The 22,274-nt window shown below is 38.3% G+C and overlaps 1 protein-coding gene across 1 annotated transcript in view; it reads right to left on the reverse strand.

Annotated features, from left to right (window-relative positions):
* Positions 1-21,896, reverse strand: part of LOC107664904 (seizure protein 6-like) — a 128,566-nt gene extending 106,670 nt beyond the window's left edge. The window contains exon 1 of the mRNA XM_016455588.1: positions 21,628-21,896. Coding sequence (XP_016311074.1) covers positions 21,628-21,712 — 85 coding nt within the window. The 5' untranslated portion in view covers positions 21,713-21,896. The remainder of the gene's footprint in view (positions 1-21,627) is intronic.
* Positions 21,897-22,274: the final 378 nt, after the last annotated feature.

Consider the following 22,274-nt stretch of genomic DNA (forward strand, 5'->3'; position numbering starts at 1 on the left):
CTTCGTGTCCCAGACCGGCCTTTTCAGCGACACGGTGGAGAACTTTGCCCAGCAGTTCTCCGCTGCCCAAAGCAGACTGAGGCTATCAGGTACATCCTGCCCCGGCGTGCAGCTGCTGCCGTCGCCGAGGGCGGCCCCCTGCCACCGTCCCGCTCCCGTGGCCTCCAGCAAAGCTGCGCCGTAGAGCCGGTCGCAGGGCAGCCACCCCGCCCGTCCAGGCCCCCGCCAAACCTGGTGGCAAGCGGAAGTGCAAGAGGCCCTGAGACGGGCAACCCAGAGGTGGAGGGACCTGCTCTTCGGGAGATGGTGAGCTCACCACTCTCTCCCCCGGAGGAGGGCCGGGCGGAGAATCTTTTTGTTTTTTTCCGCCACTGACCTCTTGGTCGGTGGTACCCAAATACTCGACAAAGAGCAATTCCTCTATTTCTGGGTCCCCAGAGGGGACGGGGGGTTGTGTGAGATAGATAGATAGATAGATATATAGATAGATAGATAGATAGATGATAGAATGATAGGTAGAACGGTAGATAGAAAGATAGAACAATAGAACAATAAAAAGATAGAACAATAGAACGATAGAACGATAGACAGACATAAAGACCGGGACAGACTGATAGATGCTGGGCTTGAACATATTTTTTATTATTTACTCTGACTGTCAACAATGCTGGATTAAGCCAAGCTGAGAAGATTTGTACTCACCCTGTCTGAGAGGAGCTCATGGAGGGCAGGAAAAAAAAGATACAAAGAGACAGAGAGCGCACGAGAAAGAGTTCAGGAGCCCAACACACAGCTGTCTCTTCTGCCTTCACCTACAGCTCCCTGCAGAAAAACAAGAGGCTGCTGGTCCGGGGCCAAGAGCAGCTCAGCAGGTAGCGTACACTTCATCAAGCTCACTTATCTCTCATGAGCACACCCATTCGCCATAGCTCTGACAAAGAGCCCAGCTACTGATTTTAATGAATTTTGGATAATGTTTTTCTATGTGTTGTATAGCAACTTGACAATGCGGCTCCAACATATAATTCCCAACAGCATACGGTACTTCTATAAATAAAGAGACAAGTACACACATACTGGATGAGGTGAGATGGCAACAAAGTGACAGCAAGCAAAAGAGAGAGAGCATTAAAAGAGCAAGTGTCAGTCTTCTTGTAATGCGTTTTGTAAAAATGGCAGTTATGACAAACGTACGAGGTTGTTAATTAAATGTGGACAGCTGACGTCCATCTAGGCTGCTCCACGGCCCAAGCCAACAAATCCCTCCAGTAGGTAAAACACTGAAGTGTTTTATAATGAAGCGTACAGTAAATTAAAACAAGTCTGTGAAGGCTGAGGGCAAGCTGAGCGCCATAGTGGGTCAGTTTCTGGGTCGTCTCGTGTTCGATGTGACTGTCTCTTTAATCTGCCCCACAAACAATAGAGCAAGGACGATTTTATGGAAGCAATTGTTGATGCGAAGTTGCCTGAGAAATACATTCAGCTCTTTCTTTCTTTTTCTTTTTCTCTTCTGCTGACCTTCTATGTAGGAGGCACTGCCTCATTCTCCTTGGTAAGATTGCTCTTGGCCTTTCACAAATTGATTAAAACCTGCCCACTCAAAAAGGGCCACATGGCAGTTTTCCCCTGCCTTACAATACAGAGCTGTGTGATGGGAGCAATTCTATCATTTAATTAGGGCTTGGCATTGTTTTGGTTGTAACAGCTGTTAAATAATACTTTCAAATCATATTTTTAAACATGTACGAGACATTCTACATGAAGCATGCATTCAAAAGCAGTTTCTTTAACTGAAATTAACATACACAATTAACATAAATCAACATAAATTTACATTAAAATGTATATTGATGTAATATTAATATACCAAAGTACTTCAACCTGTTTTTTAAACTTTATAATATACTGACAACCACCATAAAAATACACATTGTAAAGAGAAAGCTACATGATGAATTAAAGTTGAAATGAAGAAGACACAGAGGGAATCATGGTAAAACACAGGGAATTGTCAATTCATGGTTTCTCACAGTAAATTATAAGATGACCTTTTTTGCACTTCCAAAAACTGTATATTTCACAGTATTTTACTGTAAAATTACATTAAACGTCCAATTAGATCCATAACAGTTTTTGACCATATATAAAGTAACCAATGAATAGGTTTTTACTGTGTCAGTTTTACAGTTTTTACTATAATTTTTTACAGGGTACAATTAAAATGCAACGACCCCATAATGCTCCTTACACATCATGTAATAATTTCTTGTTATTTATTATTAAAAGTGTTCTAACCAAATTTTGTAATTTTGTTGATCGTTTTTTATTTTTGTGGAATTGCATTGCATAGCCCCACCCTCCCTGAAACCTGATTGGTCCAAATTTTTGCTCCACATAATTGTACATTAAACTTAAAATGATTGGCTGTGACTGTGTTTAGGAATGCTCTAATATTCAAATGCGATAAAGTAATCAATATTGTCATGCTATGGCCAATAACCCATAAAAGACTTATATTAATATTCTATGCTATTTAGTACAAATAAAAAAGAACACATTAAACACTAAAATCAATTGTTTTAAAACAACGGCTACAACAATAATTAAATTTAGGCATCACAAAATATTAATTTTGAAATGTGCTAACGATTAGGGTCACATTATATTTTTAGGTCCAATTCTCACTATTAACAAACCATTAAATATGACCTCAATAAATTCCTAAATTGCTGCTTATTAATAGTTAGTAAGGTAGTTGTTAGGTTTAAGTTTTGGGTGGGATTAGGGATGTAGAATATGGTCATGCAGAAATGTGCTTTAATAAACAGCCAATATGTTTATAATATGCATGCTAATAAGCAACAAGTTAATAGTGAGAATTGGTCCCTACACTAAAGTGTTAGCAAGATTAATAGTAACATTAAATTAAGAGAGTGTTAGATAAAAGCAATGATGTTCTAAACAGAGTAAAAAACAGATTATATTCTGATAACTGATACTGTGCATCCCTAATTATGTCACATCATGTGGTTTCACATTGTATGAAACCGTCGCTTGATTGCTGCATCATGTCTGGTTGCATAACAGTGTAAAACTGTAAAACACTAGGCAGAACAAGACAGTCAGTGAACAGACGTTATATATTCATCACGATTCAGGAGTTGTGGGCCAGTGAACAAACTCATGAGGGCAACAGGTCACCTCATTTCCTCTCTCTCATTCCAGCCCATTCAAAGCCATGTGCTCCAGATCCTCTGAGCATCACTCCATGTGAAAGACAAGCTTTGTCTCATCCTCTCGCAGGTACAAGGATACAGCACACCGGGGGGACGCTGCACACAAGCAAATATGTGCAAGTACAAAGGCAAAACACTTAGTGACAGCTTCTGAGTGCTTTTAAACACAGCCTGGCCCACTCAGCCTCGCCAATGCAGAGCGGCAGGTAAGCGTGCAGAGATGGTGTGCCTGTGAGGACAGTACAGAAAGCAAAAGATATGAAATATTTAGAGAAAAGCTGTGTTTTTCACTTGCTTTCTCTGACTCATTCCTTTGAGTGCAGGCAGAAGGGTTGTGAACCTACGGTGTGCTGTTATACTGAAGGTCTAAGTCTGTTATGGGGGTGTTGTGTTGGATTTTTACCTTGGGTAAACAGCATATTATATTTTTACACAATTACAATGCAGCATATCATAACTGTCGGTTAAACAAAACAAAAATTTCATAGTAACATTGCAGTGCTGTATAAGTAACCAAGCCTCCAAATACTGCCAGTGCCACAATATTCTTTAAATGCGAGGACTGCACTATGGTAATACTGTAGTATAATACTAATAATATTTTCTTCAGTTTCAAATAAAATTGACTAGGGTTTAAACCAAGCATTGCGCTTAGCAATGCAGTGTGAAAATGAATAAATAATAATAATAGTAGTAGTAATAATAATAATAATATATTGATATATTTTATTGTATATTTAATGATATAGTTTTATAACTCTATCTATCATTTTCTATAATAATAGAATTTCCTCTTCGTCTTATTCTCCTTCTTATTATTATTATTATTTAGAAATAAATTATTTTCTAAATGCATAACTGTAATGTATTATTAAAGTATTATACAATGATATAATATATATATTCATAGCTTTAATCCTAATTTTTAAAAAGTAATAATAATATAATAATTATTATCATTATTATTGTTGTTTTATGCTACTTAAAGTTAATATACATTAATGGCAAGGAAAGCCCCTTATACTTGGTAGCGGCCATGTTTCTTGGAGGTTATAGTACATTATAGAACGATCATGTGACCTGTAAATGCGAAGAAACTGTTTCCATTAGTTTTAGTTTTGCACAATATTCCTTTCTCGAATTGCCTGAAAAACCACCTTGTGAGAGCGTAAAAACCTTTTTTGCGATATATGGGAGTATTTGCGAAATTAACGTTTCCATTGGGTGTATTTAAATTTCTTAGTTTCAATTTGCACCATTTTAAAGAGTAATGGAAACACAGCTACTGTTTGATTTATACCACTAGTTTAGAGACATGCTTCCTATGAACTATTGTAATAAATCCCATCTCTCTCATAGGCTGGCCTGTCTCATGCATGTGGTACAGCTTTATTCCAGGTCTTCCTGATCTCGGCTCCAGTCTAATCTCAAATTAATCCTCAGATCCAGCCATACTGCCATCATACAGTACTGGCCTGTTCTCCTGAGCCTCAGAGCTTTACAGACCCTTTGCACATTCTCAAGAACTCCATTCTCTCCTCTCATTACAGCAGCTGAGAAACAGACAGAGGAGAAGAGACTGGGAGAGAAAGCAAAAACTGCCATGGCTAAGCCCACACAGAATCTGTACATTTCTTCCTAAACGAAAATCAGATGATACCTTCTTATTATACCTTAAAAGTAGTGTCAGATTTTCCAAAATAAAAACACAAGGGGTGGAAGAAGTGCAGCAGTTTGTGACGGATGGCTGCTCAATTTCCGCTGAGCTTTCCGTAGAATTCTGTGGGCACAGATTGTGCAATAATGACCAATTTAATACTTTGCGAGCAGTCTAGACATCAATTTAGACAGTCCAGATCGGTCAGCATGACATTTAGCGAACCACATCTGCCAGAACAAACCCTCCAGCCAGCAATAAAGCTAACTGCGGCAATAATCTCAACCACAAAACTGACAAGACTTAAAAAATCATCCGGCGTACTGAACGCCAAAGAGAACGACAACCCTACGGCATTAGCCACCCCCACTGTCCTTACCGGTTAAGTCACTACAAGGGGTTAGATTGGGTTTGACGGAGATGGCTAAGGGTTGACAACGGACACATTGTTTAATGGAGGTTCTACTGGGGCAGGCCTGGGGGGTCTGAAGCGAGCTGGCCAATTTCCCTGTGAGCTGAACTGTTCAGACCCTGAATTTCCAAAGGCTGCCTGAGGTCAGCTCCAAGCCCCCTTTACTCCCAACGTACAACAGCGTTACAAGCCCAGTGCACCATATCTACAAACTCAAATCACACACGCATTATACCCTGTTTTCAACAACCGCTTTGTGCTGTAATGATTTCTCCATTTTCGCTACGGCACGCTGTCAAAGTGAGTCATATTTAAGCTGACATATGGAAAAGCTGTACCCGACAGTAATAGGATTTTTTTTAAAAACACACAACACAGCAGTTAGGCGCTCCAGACATGAACCGTACTTGTTCATGCATTGAAAATCTTGGGCATCTCGTTAATGTTAATATGAAAACATCCCTATTTGATGCAGCGTCATGATGTGGAAGGAAGAAGGCAGAGAGAGGATGGTGGGGGGCGGCACGTAACGCACAGTGATCTACATACTGCCATCAGACACTGAAAGTCTTCCTTTTTTAACCACCAGTGATGGCATGTCAGTCAAAATAAATATGATATCTTGAATATGGCTGATTTATTCAGACACAGGGAGTTGTCAATCAGCAATGAAACTTGTCAGAGATCTTCCTTCAAAAAATATTAGGTAACATTCTGTGCACCAGGCAAATAAGCAAAGGAATGTGGGAGAATCGCACATGATATTTAGCATAACAGCAATTAGCTGGTATAGTGAGATATATAGGTGAATCCCGCAAAACATTTCACTAAAATAAAATAAAATAAAATATTCCACTATTCTGTAACAAAGTATTATACTTCTTTACATTACATCACTGGTTCGATGATAATTAAAATGGGAAATGGGAAATACTCAAAAAAAGTACTACACATTCACATTATAGTAAAGAGAGAAATTACTTTTTTTGGTATTACAGTAATGAGAACTGGAAATGAAAAATGTCAGTTTGTATTCTAAAATTAAGCTTAGGCTAATTTAAGTCAAATATTTCTTATTTCATTCTTTTGATTTTTTAGGTTACATATACCCCAGACATGTTCTTGACAGGTTTTGTGATAGTTACCCTTATACACTATGTATGTCTATGAAAACAAAATATGTTTAATACAACGCATCAGGGAAACAAGAGAGTGTGGCTGAAACAAACAGAATAAATATGGTAATCAGATCGATATTTCACTGGTCACATTTCCATTTCAAAGAAATCTACGACAACCATTTTTGAGTCCGAAGACATTTTTCACAACAGAGACTAATTATAAAGATCTCCGAAGCGGAGACAAAAAAAATCCCCAAAGCACAAGGGCTCAAGGACATTTCAAAAACAACACAAAAACAATCTCTTCCTCTCTCCTGGTTGCACACAGTCATTCTCTCTTTATTTTTTAATAGTGTCATTTTTAATAGTGCCTCTCTGTATTTGTTTGTGCCAGTGTGGCATATTATGTGAAAAGATGCATCACCCTCACAGATTTTATTAAGTGCAGTGTCACCAGAACTAAGCGGTTCACTCTGATTGCTGTCATCCTGATACATTGCACACTGTTCGATATTATTGCATCAGCAAACACAAAACAAAGTGCAACTGGGTGCTAAACCCTCGATTCAACTTTTTTGCTCCCTTAAATCCATCAAGTCCTTGCTTATTTAGAAACCAAACAATTCATACAACTTTGATTGGATTACCTGGATTCTGGATATTGATTCTTTTTTCAAAACCTTCCTGGTACAGTATAATCTGATCAGCTGCACTGCACTTTCACAACCCAAAGCCGTTGTCGGCTTCATCAATATGCTGCATCTATAGGGCCACATCTACACTGAACTTCCCAAAGGCTAAACGGCTGATTTCTGTGGAATAAGACTGGCTCCCACAGAAGGGCAACTACACCCACAGGAAATACCAACCACAGCCTGCTGTTCCTCAGCGGGTCACTAATTACACTTTCGCCAAGCAAAAAAATGACAAATAAATGGCAAACACCAGGATTAATATTAATGTAGTCATTACTGTCAATGCCACTTCATCATGCCGCTGTACCAAATGGCATTTTACAGTTTCTGAACAACAAAAATGTCTTTATAATGTTGGGTTTCGAACAGCGGTGTGAAAACATTGATTGGAGCTGCTCACTGCTCATGAATAGCGGCTGGCAAGCCTTCAAACTGTAAGTCATTACATGTGAGATCAAAACCCAGAGCTGCTGGCCACTAACACAATAAGAAATGAACAGCACGGGATGACAAAGGTAATCATTGTGACCATCACTGGTCTCCCTTGATTCATTAAAGCCTATAGGAGCTGTGATGTGTTCCCTGCGCTCCGGATCTGTCAGCACGGAACAAAAGAGCCAGCCATTTTGTTTTTTCCCCCCAAACCGAGGGTCGCCTTGCCTTTCCTGAATTTAAAAGAAGTGTGCTTTATGAAGCATTAAAATTACCATTCGACCAAATTTTCTCTATTTTGGTATCTTTGGAAGGGATGCATTATTATTAAAATTCTAACAGATACAGGTGGTAATTACTCATGTTATGGTTGAAAATAAGTCAAAGAAAAATAATAGGTAACACTTTAGTATAGGGACCAATTCTCACTATTAACAAGTTGCTTATTAGCATGCCTATTAATAACATATTAGCTGTTTATTAGTGCTTATAAAGTACATATTCTGCATGACCATATTCTACATCCCTAATCCTGCCCAATACCTAAATTTAACAACTGCCTTACTAACTACTAATAAGCAGCAAATTAGGAGTTTATTGAGGCAAAAATCATAGTTCCTGTTTTGTTAATAGTGAGAATTGGACCTTAAAGTGTGATCAAATAATACAATTCTATAATATTTTGTCCGAACAAATAAAAAGAAAAAAAAATACTGACATAAATAAATAGTTTTAAATTTGAATTTATCTCAGCATTATAATGTACCATATAAAAAAATGGATACTCATTTTGAGATTTGCTAAACACTGCATGCAAAAATGTCTTCCATTGCTTCAACAAACATATAGTCTCGTCCCAAACTCACAGCATTAATTGAACTAATGTTACTGTCGGGATACTTAAACAAATAAACTACAATTTTGAGCACTTTTAGGGGAAAAAACAACCTACAAATGGCTTACTTGCAGTTAAGCAAAAAGCTGCCATTGGGAAAAGCATTAAAATTCTAATAAAATGTGCCCAATTAAAACATCACCATTAAAATTGCATACACATTGTCTGTTTGAGAGGATATTTATTTTCTGTATAGATCAGGCATGTAATGGATGCATCAAAACCACTGATAAGCTAATTAGCAAACATTTAATCGGCTAACGATTGCCCACACTGACTATGTCCGATATCTGTCCCCTTCTTACTGCCAGAAATTTCAACGATCGACTTCAGGAACTGCATGTCCCTCTTGAATATCAGTCACAGGGGAAGCGGAAAAAGTGCCCATAATGAACGGCTGGGTTTGAATGCATCAATCAATCAATGAATAAGTGCTCTAAAGCAGAAAGGGCTCCAATCAGGGCTCGCCGTGCTGCAGCTGGCTGTACAGTTCAGAGCATTTGCTCTATTCCAGTCTCGCATCTGCTCCTTCACAGGCTGCACTGCCTGCCGAGTTAATATGGCCCCGGTAAGGGGCAAATAACGCCATTCACCCATCACCCATTTCCTGCTATCTCCTCCATAACGTAAAAACCTTGCTATTCCCAGTATGCCGTATTGCCTCCAAAAAAATCTGTCACTTGCAAACAAAAGACGTGTTCAGCTGTAATCATTAGAATCATAACTGGCAGCCAGAACAGTGCAAACCAAGGCTGTTAGTGCTTCCGTGCCACAGTGTTTCCTGCTAACAGTAACAAAGTGGGAGAAAAATCACGGAAGAACTGTCAGATTAAAGCCATTTGAAGCATCGGTCCAGTCCATACTTTGAAATTTTGCTTTTCGGTTCTCACAAACACCTTTAAAACTATGTGCATATGTGCAAAAAAAAAATTTAAAACAGCATGTCAGGACATTTGTCTTACTTTGGCATCTCCTAACACTCCAAATCCATCTATTTAGCTTTCGGTGCGACGTGGCATCGTTCCCGACAACTTAGTAAAGGTAAATAATGAGCGGAGTGATTCACAGCGACGGAGTCCTGTGCAAACACCCTGCATTTGCATGATTCATCTTTATTATGGCATGTCTGGGACTCTTAAGGGCCTGACATCGGCTCGGCACATACAATAAGTTCATTAGCTGGAGCTCCGCGGGACGAGCTCTCTTCACAATCTACAGCAGGATGCTCATTAATTTAGTCTACAGAAAAGGACTATAGAGGAATGAAAATAGACCCTGCAAGGTATTATGTCCTGTCGGGTGGGTTTTAAAAGAGTTTAAAGGGATGAATCATCTCTGCATTGTGCTAGCACACAATATGTTTTCCATCTCACAAGTAAACATTAATGCAGAGAAAAGTAGTGCATTGGGGGATTTGCTTCATCTGCGTGATAGATTTGGGAGCAGAGGGCAGGATTTATATGCAAGAGAAGAGTGGTTTCGCCTGTGATCTAATAACTTGTTTTAACTGACAGGCATTTTGTTCAGTCGCTGCATCGTTGATGGTGGTCAATATTTTGTGCCCCGGAGCACATCTTGTTACCACCTTTAAATCATCCTGCTAGTGCGAGGCCTGCGAGAGCAAGGGCACAAAGCGATTTGAATATCCTTAAGCACTGGGGGTGCATGCTAGGCACAATCCCTGGCAAGCCATCAATCAGTCCTTTATGGGGAATGAGGGACTTTATGGTAAATGCTAAATGTGATGGGAGGGAAATTACTTTGAGGTCTGCCGTCGCCCATGCTAGCTTAGATCAAATCCCTCCCTTTCCCTCTTCCTCTTTGAAGGAAGACGCAACTAATGACATATCATTTGTGCCGCATAGATGATCCAACAGTTTGAAATCCCACTGAGTGGCAACTTATGTATTTATAGATATATTAGGGAGGATTTAATAAACAGTTTTTATGTATGACATTTTAGAACAAAAAAACCTGGGTTTTATTTACAAACCACCCACAATCCAGCCTAACCAGGGACAAAATGCATTGAAATAATGCTTTTATGCATTTAAATTACATTTTTGTTATTCTTTTCAGCACTAACACGTCTCATTTCTACACAAGTTTGGCTGACAATGGATGCCCTCAGAAAACAGCGCTATATTTATGGTGCTATTACCACTCACAGAAAGCTGTTTGCATAGCTTTCTCGTGGCTATGGCAGTAATCAAAAAAAAAATAATACAAAATGATTTTAAGGGATGCAAAAGTTAACATTTAAAGTTACAGGTCATCCAAAATGAAAAATCTGTCATCATTTACTCTTTTTTTTTCTTTTTTACAGAAATATTTTTATTAGCAAGGGTGCATTAAATTGGTAGAATGTGACAGTAAAGACTTATTTATAAGACTTAATTTATACTATTGCAAACGTTTTTTTATAGATTTCAAATAAACTTTTTTGATTCTTCTATTAATCAAAGATTCTTGAAAAAAATTTATCAGTTTCCATAAAAAATAATTAAGCACAACTGTTTTCGACATTGAAAATAATGAGAAATGTTTCTTGACCAGCAAATCGGCATATTAGAATGATTTCTGAGAGATCGTGTGACACTGATGACTGGATTAATGACTGCTGAAAATTCAGCTTTGCCATCATAGAAATAAATTACATTTTAAAACATATTAAAATATAAATTCTAATAATATTTCAAAACATTACTGTTTTTATTTACATTTATAAATGCTGTATTTTTGATACAGTAAATGCATCCTTGGTGAGTATACACATACAATAGCTGCTATATATTTCAGGAAGGAGGTCTTTGGCATCAAAAAGTTTGATAATCCCTGTCCTAAGTTATAATTCAATTTAGCAAATTCTACACACAATCACAATCAGTTGCCAACAACAGTGTCCACATAAATATGCTGTAAGGTAAGACACATTCTGCTCAATGCTTTAAAACCAAGGATGCACTCCTTCTCCACTCCAAATGTTCCTCCGGTGATTACCTGCCGTCTCCCTAACTGCTGCACCCTGCTGGGGAACGCTTTAGATGAAGTAGCTCCTAGATGGGAGCTGGCACTTCAAACGCAGGGAAGGGATGGGAAGGTTGTCGGAGACTTAATTGTGGCGGAGAGCCTGCGGTTCTGCATGCGCCAGAGACGCCAGGCCCAATTAACCAGGCGTACACAGTCTGCCAATCCATGTGGGACGAGAAGCGGCTGATCCGCCGTTTGCTCTCCTCTGACTAATGGATCGATACAGAGACAGGGCCTGGGAGATATATACGTGTGGCAGAGAGGCTGACGTGCCAACTGACGCCATCTGCACGCATGTTACACCTGGATTCTGACCAAATCTGGCTGGATGGATGGACTCATTCTGAGATCATTACAGTGATGATCCTTGTGAAAAAGAAGTGTGCTTTATTGTATTGAATGTCTACTTGTAGTGGACTTCAAATCTAACTAAGTATTAACAAAATATGAGGCCTTATGTACTTAGAGAGTGACTTTCTTAACACTTCAGTACACGTTTAAAGAAGTACACTTTGTAATAATGTAAAATTTAAAGTTTTTCTTAGAATACATATTAAATTATTGTTTTAATAATCTTTTGTCATGCTTTAAAGAAGTTCACTTATTTTAATGTGTTGATTAATATACTAAAGCACATGTAAGATACTTGATTATAATTTTAACTTTAGTGTATAATTAGATATAATAGATGTACTAAATTGCAAGTTCATCGTTACACATGTGCAATTACTAATATATATATTTAAATACATGACAAAAAGTTTAAATAGAAATTACATTAAAGTATATTTTAGTTTACCTTGAATTCTTGTCAGTACATTCGACAGTACACTTTAACCATATTTCAAAGACAATAAAATTATGAAATTATATATATAAATATGGACTGAAGTCTTACTTAAGTGGGTCAAAAAAGAAAGTTAACTGCATTGAAGTTCAATTATTTGCATTTAATATAAACTACAATACACTTTAATTTGATTGTAATTAACATGCAATTAAGTGTCAAACATTACATTTCTTTCTTTCTTCTGTTGAACACAAGATATTTTGAATAATGTTGGTAACCAAACGATTGCTGGTAACCATTGACTTCAATAGTATTTTTTGGCTACCAGCAACTGTTTGGTTACCAACATTCTTCAAAATATCTTCTTTTGTGTTCAACCTAAAAAAAGAAACATATACAGGTTTGGAACAACTAATTAAATAATAATTACAGAGTAAATAATTACATAATTTACAATAATTAAACAATAATTTTTGGGTGAACTATCCCTTTATATTATATTATATTCTTTCAAAGTACATTATTTCCATAATAAGTACTCTTTTTATAAGTAAAGTGTACTTATTTTTCACAAGGGGAGGCAAGGAGAGGTGAAGCAAAGTTTTGGGTCAATCTGTGTCTCACAGATCCGAATCAGCCCATCCTTCAATACTGCTAACATAAAACCTAGCATTAAAAAACCACAAAATTTATGAGCGCAACACAACACCAGCATAAGCCAAGAAGAGATGGGCAGAAAAATAGAGCGGTGAACACCAGCCGATGGCGTGGGAAATTGCCCTATTGATTTGTAATGAATATCCACAAGCTTTCCTTCCTCCCCTCAAGTGGGTTGAAAGCCTTTATTGTGGAGTTACACATTAATAGTGTCCCGCTAATATCCCACAGCCTACTTACAGGCGTCACCAGCAGCAATGGTGGAAGCCCAGCTGTGCATCTTGGTGGACAAGCGAAGAAATCTAAATGAAAGGACAGCAGGGATCGGCTCTGAAAAGTGGTATTGACACAGAGATGGCGTTCTGCCTGCTATCAAGTCTGCCGCAGATGGGGAGGTGGCCATTCATAACCTACCCCGCTGGAGAGGCATAATCATGTGACGACGTGAGCTGTCGGTTTAATAATATACAGTTAAATTTAAAAAAAAAAATGGTGGAAGTGGAGTTCAAATGAAGTAGAAGCTTGTCAAAATACAGAGGCTGAGTGGGCATGCAGGTGCTTTTGAGTGCTGCAGATGTTTAGCGCATCAGACAAGCTCTTGAGCGAGATGAGGAGCAGGCGCGAAAGGGGAAAAGGCATATATACACATGGCAAAACGCAAAAGGGCTTCTGAAGCGAGCGAACACAACCCGAGAGAAGTGGCGCTGGGGAAAAAAGCGATTGGGATACACACTTCACAAGGCTATGGAAGCGTCAGGCGTGCCTCAGAGACTGTTATGGCAGAGGGAAAGCAAAAGAGAGAGAGCGTGATAAAGCTTTACCATCGCCTCGGCACCTGGAAACTGTCAAAGACTGATTCACAACTTCTGTCCTAAAGGAGGGGCAGACGCACAGGCACAATAACACTCATTTTCACGCAAGCGCTGCGAAAAGGAGGGTTTAAGGAGGGTCTTCATGCACTGAATGGCTCTTGATGAGAGTCTGATGCACACTGCAATAGGTTAATCACTGGTAATCAAAAAACAGGTGTTGAATATTTGCAGTTCCTGCACATGATCGTCAGAACTCGGGAGCGTGCGGTTTAATTAATAGTGATGTCCCTCTCTCGCAAGTTTTTTTTTCTCCCTTCTGTTTATTTTCTGTTTTTTTTTCAGACTTTTTTCGAAAGCCATGAAGCACAACTGATTGCATCGGATCACCAAGAGCAAATTGCTTTTCCTCGGCAGAAGAGACAGGCAGAGGTGGGGGTGATGGGGGGGATAGAGGGAGTTTGTCGTTTATCAGCGGCTCAAAACATTTAGGGGCCCTTCAGCAGGGTTTTGGAACAACGGTAAAGACATATTTTACGTCTAAAGCCCAAACACACTCAAAGGTCACTTTTCAAATATAGAGGAAATACCAAATATTACACAAACTGAAGTCTCTGTACGTGTTCGCAATATATATTTTATAGGGGTCTAAACTGAAAACAAAATGACTATGGAGCCATTGGCTCCTTAAAGTAAACATTTAGGAGCTGTAACAATGTTCGTAGTCACGGGAAGAAGGAGGCGGGAACCGGCGAACGTTCAAAGAAAACTTTAATAATAAAATAAACACAAAATAGCACGACAGCCCCTCGCGGACGACTGTCGCGCACAAACAGAACCAAAACACAAAATAAAGTCCAGGCCTGGTCCTCTCTCGTCCAACACTGTCGTCACTCCTCCTTTTATCCTTCCGGAGCTCTCGGCCCCGCCCCTCTCGTCACAGGAGCCATATTACAGAATCACTCAATAAAGATGTTTTTTTTCTGCCTGTATTAGAAAAAAAAAGCTTACAATTGGACCGTAATAACTACATATATTTTACTGGGATATATAAAAAATATTACCATCACTATTATTAATTTATGCAACAAAACTCTGGAGTATTATTTATTTTTACTTATACCTTATCATATCAAGGAAACAGATTAATGTTAACAACTGCTAACGAGTCACTAAATTAATCTGATTCGAACTGCTAACAAAAAGCTGTTTCATTAAACTTTTTGTCTGACTCATTAAAAAATATCTGGTTCATTAGAGTAATTTGTTCATGAATCGGACATAATCTAAAATGACTCAGTGAAAGAGTCAGTCGTGAACACCTCTGAATGATTCACCAAATTTGTCAGATTTAAACCACTAACTAAAGGCTGTTTCATTAAATGTTTTGACTGACTCACTAAAAAGAACTGGTTCATAAGAGTCATTCGTTTACGAATTGGACATCTCAGTTCATGCACAAGGTAATATCTCGATGAAAGGGCATTTTAGTCTCAGTCTGGAGCCCTGTTTTACAGACCTTTTTGCGTAAACACATCTGACATCATACCTAACATGATATCTAATATAACTATAGACACTATTTAAATTGAATCTATCTGATTATATCTTTTTACATCTGTCCTCATCTGTTTCATAATACATACCATCTGCGGTTAATCTATATAAACAATCTCGCCACCGTTGACATATCACCATGTGCGTGCATGATGAAAGCTGGGGAGGGGGTCCATGAATTCAATCAGATACAAATAAGACTCTGGATTTATTTAATAAGAGGTTTAATCTATAAAACATGCACTCGTCTGCAATTTCCGCCCATTCATTTTCTGGAGAAGGACAAGACTGAATTTAATTGTAAATCATAATGCGCTTCCTAGAATGCCATAGAATGTGATGTAAAAAGCAGGGCGGGCTGAATTATGGAAGGGGCAGGACAAGCACATAAAGCACTATTACACCCCACGCTCCTGCCACGGCCAGTGATTAAAACAGGCCATAAAGACAACCATACATACAGTGTGGGCTAAAGGATGAGAGCGTCACGGCAAGGTCTTCCATTTTTATCAGGGCTAATGGAGAAAACAGCAAAAATGGGCAATGACATTTTCAAGTCACGAGTGCAATGTTGCGCTACAAAACAGCATGGGAATCATTAGAAAAGGATATAGACTATAGCATATTCAGGTCAAGAGCAAACATAAAGACTAGACTGCAAAAATACGCATTTTATAATTAGACCCAAGCCTGTCAGACTTCTGGGCTACACAACTGCCTTCTTCCCATCCATATATAGACCAGATCCATTATAGTACGAGTTCAGTAAGGCAATCGCGTTATTTCAATCTCATCTCTACATCTGAACTCCCTACTTTTCCATCTTTACCATCTGGCCTCTGGAAGCCTGACAAAGTCATTGATCATCCAGGCTGCACAGATGTTCAGACGTAGCCGCTACAAAAGAACTTCAAATGCTGTTGAAGTGGGTTAGTTACTGTATGATGGTAAGAGCAGGTCACGTAACACAGGAAGAACTGTGTGTGTATCAGTGGTGATCTAAGGCAAAGTCCTCACTGTTTTTCATACGCTTTATTTTAATCCAATGTAAACTAATGTTCCAGTTACACTTCAAGGGATAATTGACCCAAAAATGAAAATTCTGTCATCATTTACTCCCCCTCAAGTTGATGAACACAAAAGAACATATCTTGAAGAATGTTGGTAACCAAACAGCCTTTGACTTCCAAAGTATTTTTTTTCCCCAGAAACTGTCTGGTTACCAACATTCTTCAAAATATCTTCTTTTGGTTTCAACAGAATAAAGAAATTCACGCAGGTTTGGAACAACATGAGGGTCAGTAAATGATGACAAAATGTTTTATCCCTTTTAATGTTGGCACATTTTCCAGATTTTCAAGCTTTTCAAGTTAGTATTAAGCATTTTACACGTATTCCAAAATAATAACTATAAAAACAGTAACAACATTCTAATTTCATGTTTATTTTATTTGTGAACTGATGTTCTTTTAATAGTCAACGTATTTTGGGATCATCATTCATCAAAGCTCAATAAACACTGACAGGTAAAAAGTGTCACGATGGTCACAGACACAGAAATGAACCTGATCACTAAGAAGCTGACTGCTCACCAAGAACCCCTTACAGATCGTGTTTTCAACTTGTTTCAAGTTTGATTTTTACATGATATCTATGTAGGTACATTGTTTACTTCCTTTTTAATTAGTCTTCACATTATATTTATTCATTTAAACCGATGTGCATGAAAACGAGACAGGATTTATCAAATTAACTGCGTAATAGGCCAGTCATAGTGCAATGGAGGCACTGCCTCCTCTTAAGAGACGTTTCCCCATTCGTTCTCAATTACCCCCATCAAAGCCACAGTGTTCATGTTTTTATGTTACGTATGCTATAAAAATGAGTTGATTTATATACGTTTTTTTCATGCTATATTTTCATAATTATTTTATTTCTGGACTACGGATATTTTCTCTACGAATTTTCAAGGAGGCACTGCCTCCCTTGCCTCCTCAGAGGAAACGCCTATGGTGTATATGTGCCAGTTGTGCTGACGGCGGGGGGGACGGGGCACCCTGGCAGCGTCCAGATTTCTCCCAGCAGTACTGTCTGCTGAGTGCCGTACCAGCTGACCATTTGTCAGCATTACAGAAGTTGCAGTGGGAGGCCATCCAGTCGACTCATTTATCAGGGTCGTAATAAAGACTATGAGAGCAGACGCTCAACCTCATAGCTCCAGCTGAACCTCAGCTGAGTGAGTGTGTGTGGGGGGGTCAAGAGGTCAAGCTGACAATCACTCCCCCTTCCATCCTTCTTCTCCAGCACTGCCTGGGCCGACAAAGGGCACTGATAAATTGCTGATTGAATGATATTGCTTGATCCTAAAAGACAGGGTGCGAGCCTAATGCCTTATCGGAGCAGGATGAGCTGCGTTGGGAGGAAGTGTTGCCGAATCCTCCCCCTGGTGCTTCAGGTAATGGAGTCAGGCTGTGGCACGCACCCTCCTCGAGGGCTGATCTCGGCTGGGTGTTTAAGTCGACCCATCACTGACACTTATTTTCTCTGTGGAGACCTGGGATGTCTGATCTTACACAGTGCCAGAGCACAGACGGCAGTGCCATGTTACTTGCGCTGCTATGAGACCATTCGGCACTACAGTCATACCTCAAATGTGGATTTTAATGCCGCTGTGTTTGCTAACAAGTGGCTAAATATGGACTACAGCTACTACAAGGATCTGAGTTTACATGCTTGATGAATGAGACAACCGTTGTGGGACTTGTACACCTTAAAAAAAGATTTTTCGAAGTTGTAAATAAAACAGGTATACTAATATACATTTTACAAAAAAATACTACAATCTTTAAAACTGAAATAATATTTCAAAATGTCATGTTTAATTCAGTTTGTTGCGTTATGGTATGTTCAGTATGTACTCTTTCCAGTGTATAGAAACATGCTAGCAACTTTAAAATTCATGTAGGATGTATGAGTTGATTTTATACAACAAAATGTGAAAATTTCCTAGCATATTTTTCTCAAAACCGTAAACTGCCATTCTCATCGCAATACTCAAAAGACATGTCAGAGGGAACCAATAGTGAATAAGCTTTTTGGTTTCCAAACTGATGTCATGAATACATAGCTTTTAGCACATTTTTTTTCCAGCAATAATTAGAATAGTTTTAGACATTAATGTTATTTTGGGCAATTTAGCCTTAATACTATTTTTTTTTTTTATTAGGGATGCACCAATTCCCTGATACAATTCTGGCTGATTTTTATGTTAATAACCAATAAATAACTGATAATACAATTTTATAATATTTTGTCTAAATAAAAATTTTAAGTTAATGATCTGAATTTAGGAAAAGTGAAATTTAAAAACAAAATCTGAAAAGAGAATTTAAGCATCACAACATTGTAATGCACAGTATTAAAAATGTGTTTCATTTTTTAGATTTGCTAAAGATTACATTTAACATTGTTATTACATTTTTAGTATTACATATATCTAATAGCAATCATTAACCAATATGAATATGGACTACAGCTACCACAAGGATGAAAGTTTACATGTTTGATCAATGAGGCAACCATTGCCCTTGTAACTTATTTGCAACTTTAAAATGTCAAAGGACTTTTTTTGTTTTTGTAGAACAAAAATTGCAAAGTCTTTTTTAAGCAATTTTAACCAGCATATTTTACTCAAAACTAAGGTACAGATACATGACACATCCCTATTTCTTTCATCTTTATTATGCATTTTCATTGCCGTGTTCAAATATTTTGATTAATAGGATTCTGTCAAAGTGTAAATCTGCTGTAAATGAGAGAAGTGATTCCGCAGCAAAGATTCTAGAATGGAGCTCCATTAAAATCTTAACGTTGCATTACAGGGAAGCAGCTGGTAAAGGTTCCTACAGCATCTTTACACCAGCTGCTCTGTCATGACAATCAGCACACATGATTTCTTTCGGTTTGTTCATGCAAAACAATATTCATTAATTTCATGTACACTTATGCACCATATATACATACTGTATATGCTTATATGCAGTTACTGTATGTAGTAGACACTGCTGCAGATTACAAATTTAACCAGATATCATTTGCTCACAATGCCATGAGGGAGCCGTGGGGCTGTCCTGTACGCCAGTGAACCTCATTTAAAAACATTCATACTTGCTAATGCACAGTTGCCTTGTTCAAAACATCCGTAACATGAGTCACATATTTTTTTACACATTAACATTCATCTTTTCCTCTGTGCGTTTCCTGGTGTGCATGCACAAAATTAGTATTTACATCTATCACAAAAGGACAGCACAGACCCGAGCAAATTGACCCACTGACCTTCCTGCGTTTCTTGTATAGCCCATCATCCATTTGTGAGTGGTGGGCCCTGCTTTTAGCCTGCTGTCTGTGCTCAATGTGGAATGATGGAGCTGTGCATTAGTCAGAGTGCTTTTCAAGGTAAGAGCCATTCAGCGCGCAGGCCTGAAGCCTCATCACACCCGTCCTGAAGGTGACTGATCGGAAAACACTGACTCATACACCTCTCAAAGCAGAAAGGTCAATGTTCCAGTCACCAATATGTAATCAATACAGTGCAAAATGTAATTAGTACAGACAGAAAAGATGAGTCTGAGACTCAGGCTGGAAATACTCTGTCTCAAATATGAAGCGCAATTGAAATTCTGCCACCTAAAACTATGAAACATATCACATTTGCAAATGAAAGATTCTTCCCGAATGATAAGGGGCTTGTGAGATGATTGCTTCACAAGTGTCTCTGCAGCAGCGAGTGACAGGTGAGTAAAAGTGCAAAGGTATTCTTGAATTGGAAGAACGTCAAGACGGAAATTATGTATAGATTAAAAAATATAATTTGGTTGACATGCAGTTCTTATTTTTAAAGGAAAATGAAACCAAATAGAACATTTACGCAGAAAATTGAGTGCTGCGCATCTGTCAGAAGTATACTGCATGGAGCAGCTCTTGACAAATAACACTGGATTATCCCTTGTATTGCTCGCAGAGCTTTTACAGTAAGACAAAAAAAAGAGTGAGGGGAATTTTCAGACAAAAGCTAAAAACAACACAGAGCTCTGAGGTAGTGTACAACAGCTTTCTGGAGTGAAAATTAAGTGCAACATGGACTACTCTGTGCCTTGAATATGACTGTAGCAGGTTTCAGTGAGCAAAATGCATGGCTAGCATTTAGTGTTATATTATGCATGTATTGTACGATTTTTAATCAATGTTTTAAAAATGAACATGAACTTTGTAATGCTCTGTACTGATATAATCCACAAAACTAATGCAAATCCTGAGAAACTCATGTCAAATATCAACATCAAATATTACTGGCAAGAATGTAACATAGTCCCCTATGTTAAGTGACAAATATTTGATATGAAACATGAAAACTGTACAAAAGATGTCACTCACTTGTACTGTAAAGGAAATCAGGATGAAAGAGGCCTACAGTTTATATTAGAAAATACCAATTTAATTTTAAACTGTCATCTCCATAATTCTCATGTTCCAAACACTGTGCTTTAGTTAAACACCTTTTTGTGATTATATTGCTTTCTTTCTGTGACAATAAATTAAATAGTAGTCTAAGAGATCTAAATAATTACACTTGTTAAAATTTTCCTTAAAATAAAATACATTTTACGACAACTTGTGAAGGTGCAGATCACTGAAAGTATATTTCACTTCTAAATCAGTAAATAAATAATGTTTCTTAGTCTTAACACACTGTGATCTCCAAATTAAAAACCTGTTGAACCTCAAATTTTCCGGCTTGTTATACATGATCACATTTAAAACACTGATCAGATAAATCTATAACCAAATATCTGGCTTGTGTACTAACTTTACATCACATTAAACTGAATGAGAACTTACAGCCATTACACAAGAAAAATGGGAAATGAAAACGAGAGACTGAAACTTATAGATCTCTGGCTCGAATAAAAATAATACAATGCTGTAAATAAATACGAAAGAGAGTGGAGCAAACAGGAAATACACTGTCAGGCGCGGTGCTGTCCGTCGTCTACGTGCTTTATCACAATTACGCCGATGACTTTGTGACTTACGAGTGCATCTGTTGTGAAATGCGTGATGAGAGAACATTTCTGCTCGCGTGCAACCAAAGTATTAGTGGAACGTCTTAAATAAACCTCCTCGACACAAATCTACTGGAGTTTTTTCTCCGCCAACAAATGTACAATACAGTGAGAAATGTGTCTACCCGTCGGGGTCTGTGGAGCTGCGCGTACAAATGTACGTACAAATACAGCAGAACAAATGTTTAAAATTACAAATGTAAATCCTTACCTTGACCTCGTGCCATCCACACGCCAGCAAATACGGCCAGAATCAGAATGACCATGTTTGGTTTGTAATTTCTTGTCGAGTTCATGCTCGCGGCAGTGGGCTCCTATCACAGAATATGTCCTTGTATTAAAACACTTTCCGAATAATTAAAGAGGAGCAGGACGCAAACGTTCCGCGCCGTGAGGAACGATGAGACTGCGCGAGACGGGGAGCTCTGGTCAGATTTATAATTGTGAACGGAGGAGAGAGCCAGAGAATGTTCAATTTCTGTCAGCACCTCTCAGACTGAGTCGAGCCGTTTCAGTACCGCGGACAGCTCCTAGCGTCAGCAACTGGAACAACTTCAGGCTTCGCGCAAAGTTTGTACCGTACATAATCTAATAGTGCCCTCGATTAAATGGCTCGAGTATTACAATTTGTATTTAATTTCAACTGCTAAACTAAGAGAAAGGAGGAAGTGGTCGACCGTGCTCTATAAAACCAAAGTGCTCGGATTAAACAGGTTACTCTAGTGTGGACACCTACTGGACTAGTCAAAAATAGATTTTAAAAAATGTAATTCCCCCAAACATAAATACATTTTTCATTTGAAGTACGTGTTTTCTGTAACAAAAGTCACATTGATATATTTTGTAGGGCATAGTGTA

The sequence above is a fragment of the Sinocyclocheilus anshuiensis genome, unplaced genomic scaffold (genome assembly GCF_001515605.1).
Source record: "Sinocyclocheilus anshuiensis isolate Anshui unplaced genomic scaffold, SAMN03320099.WGS_v1.1 scaffold319, whole genome shotgun sequence".
Lineage (NCBI taxonomy): Eukaryota > Metazoa > Chordata > Actinopteri > Cypriniformes > Cyprinidae > Sinocyclocheilus > Sinocyclocheilus anshuiensis.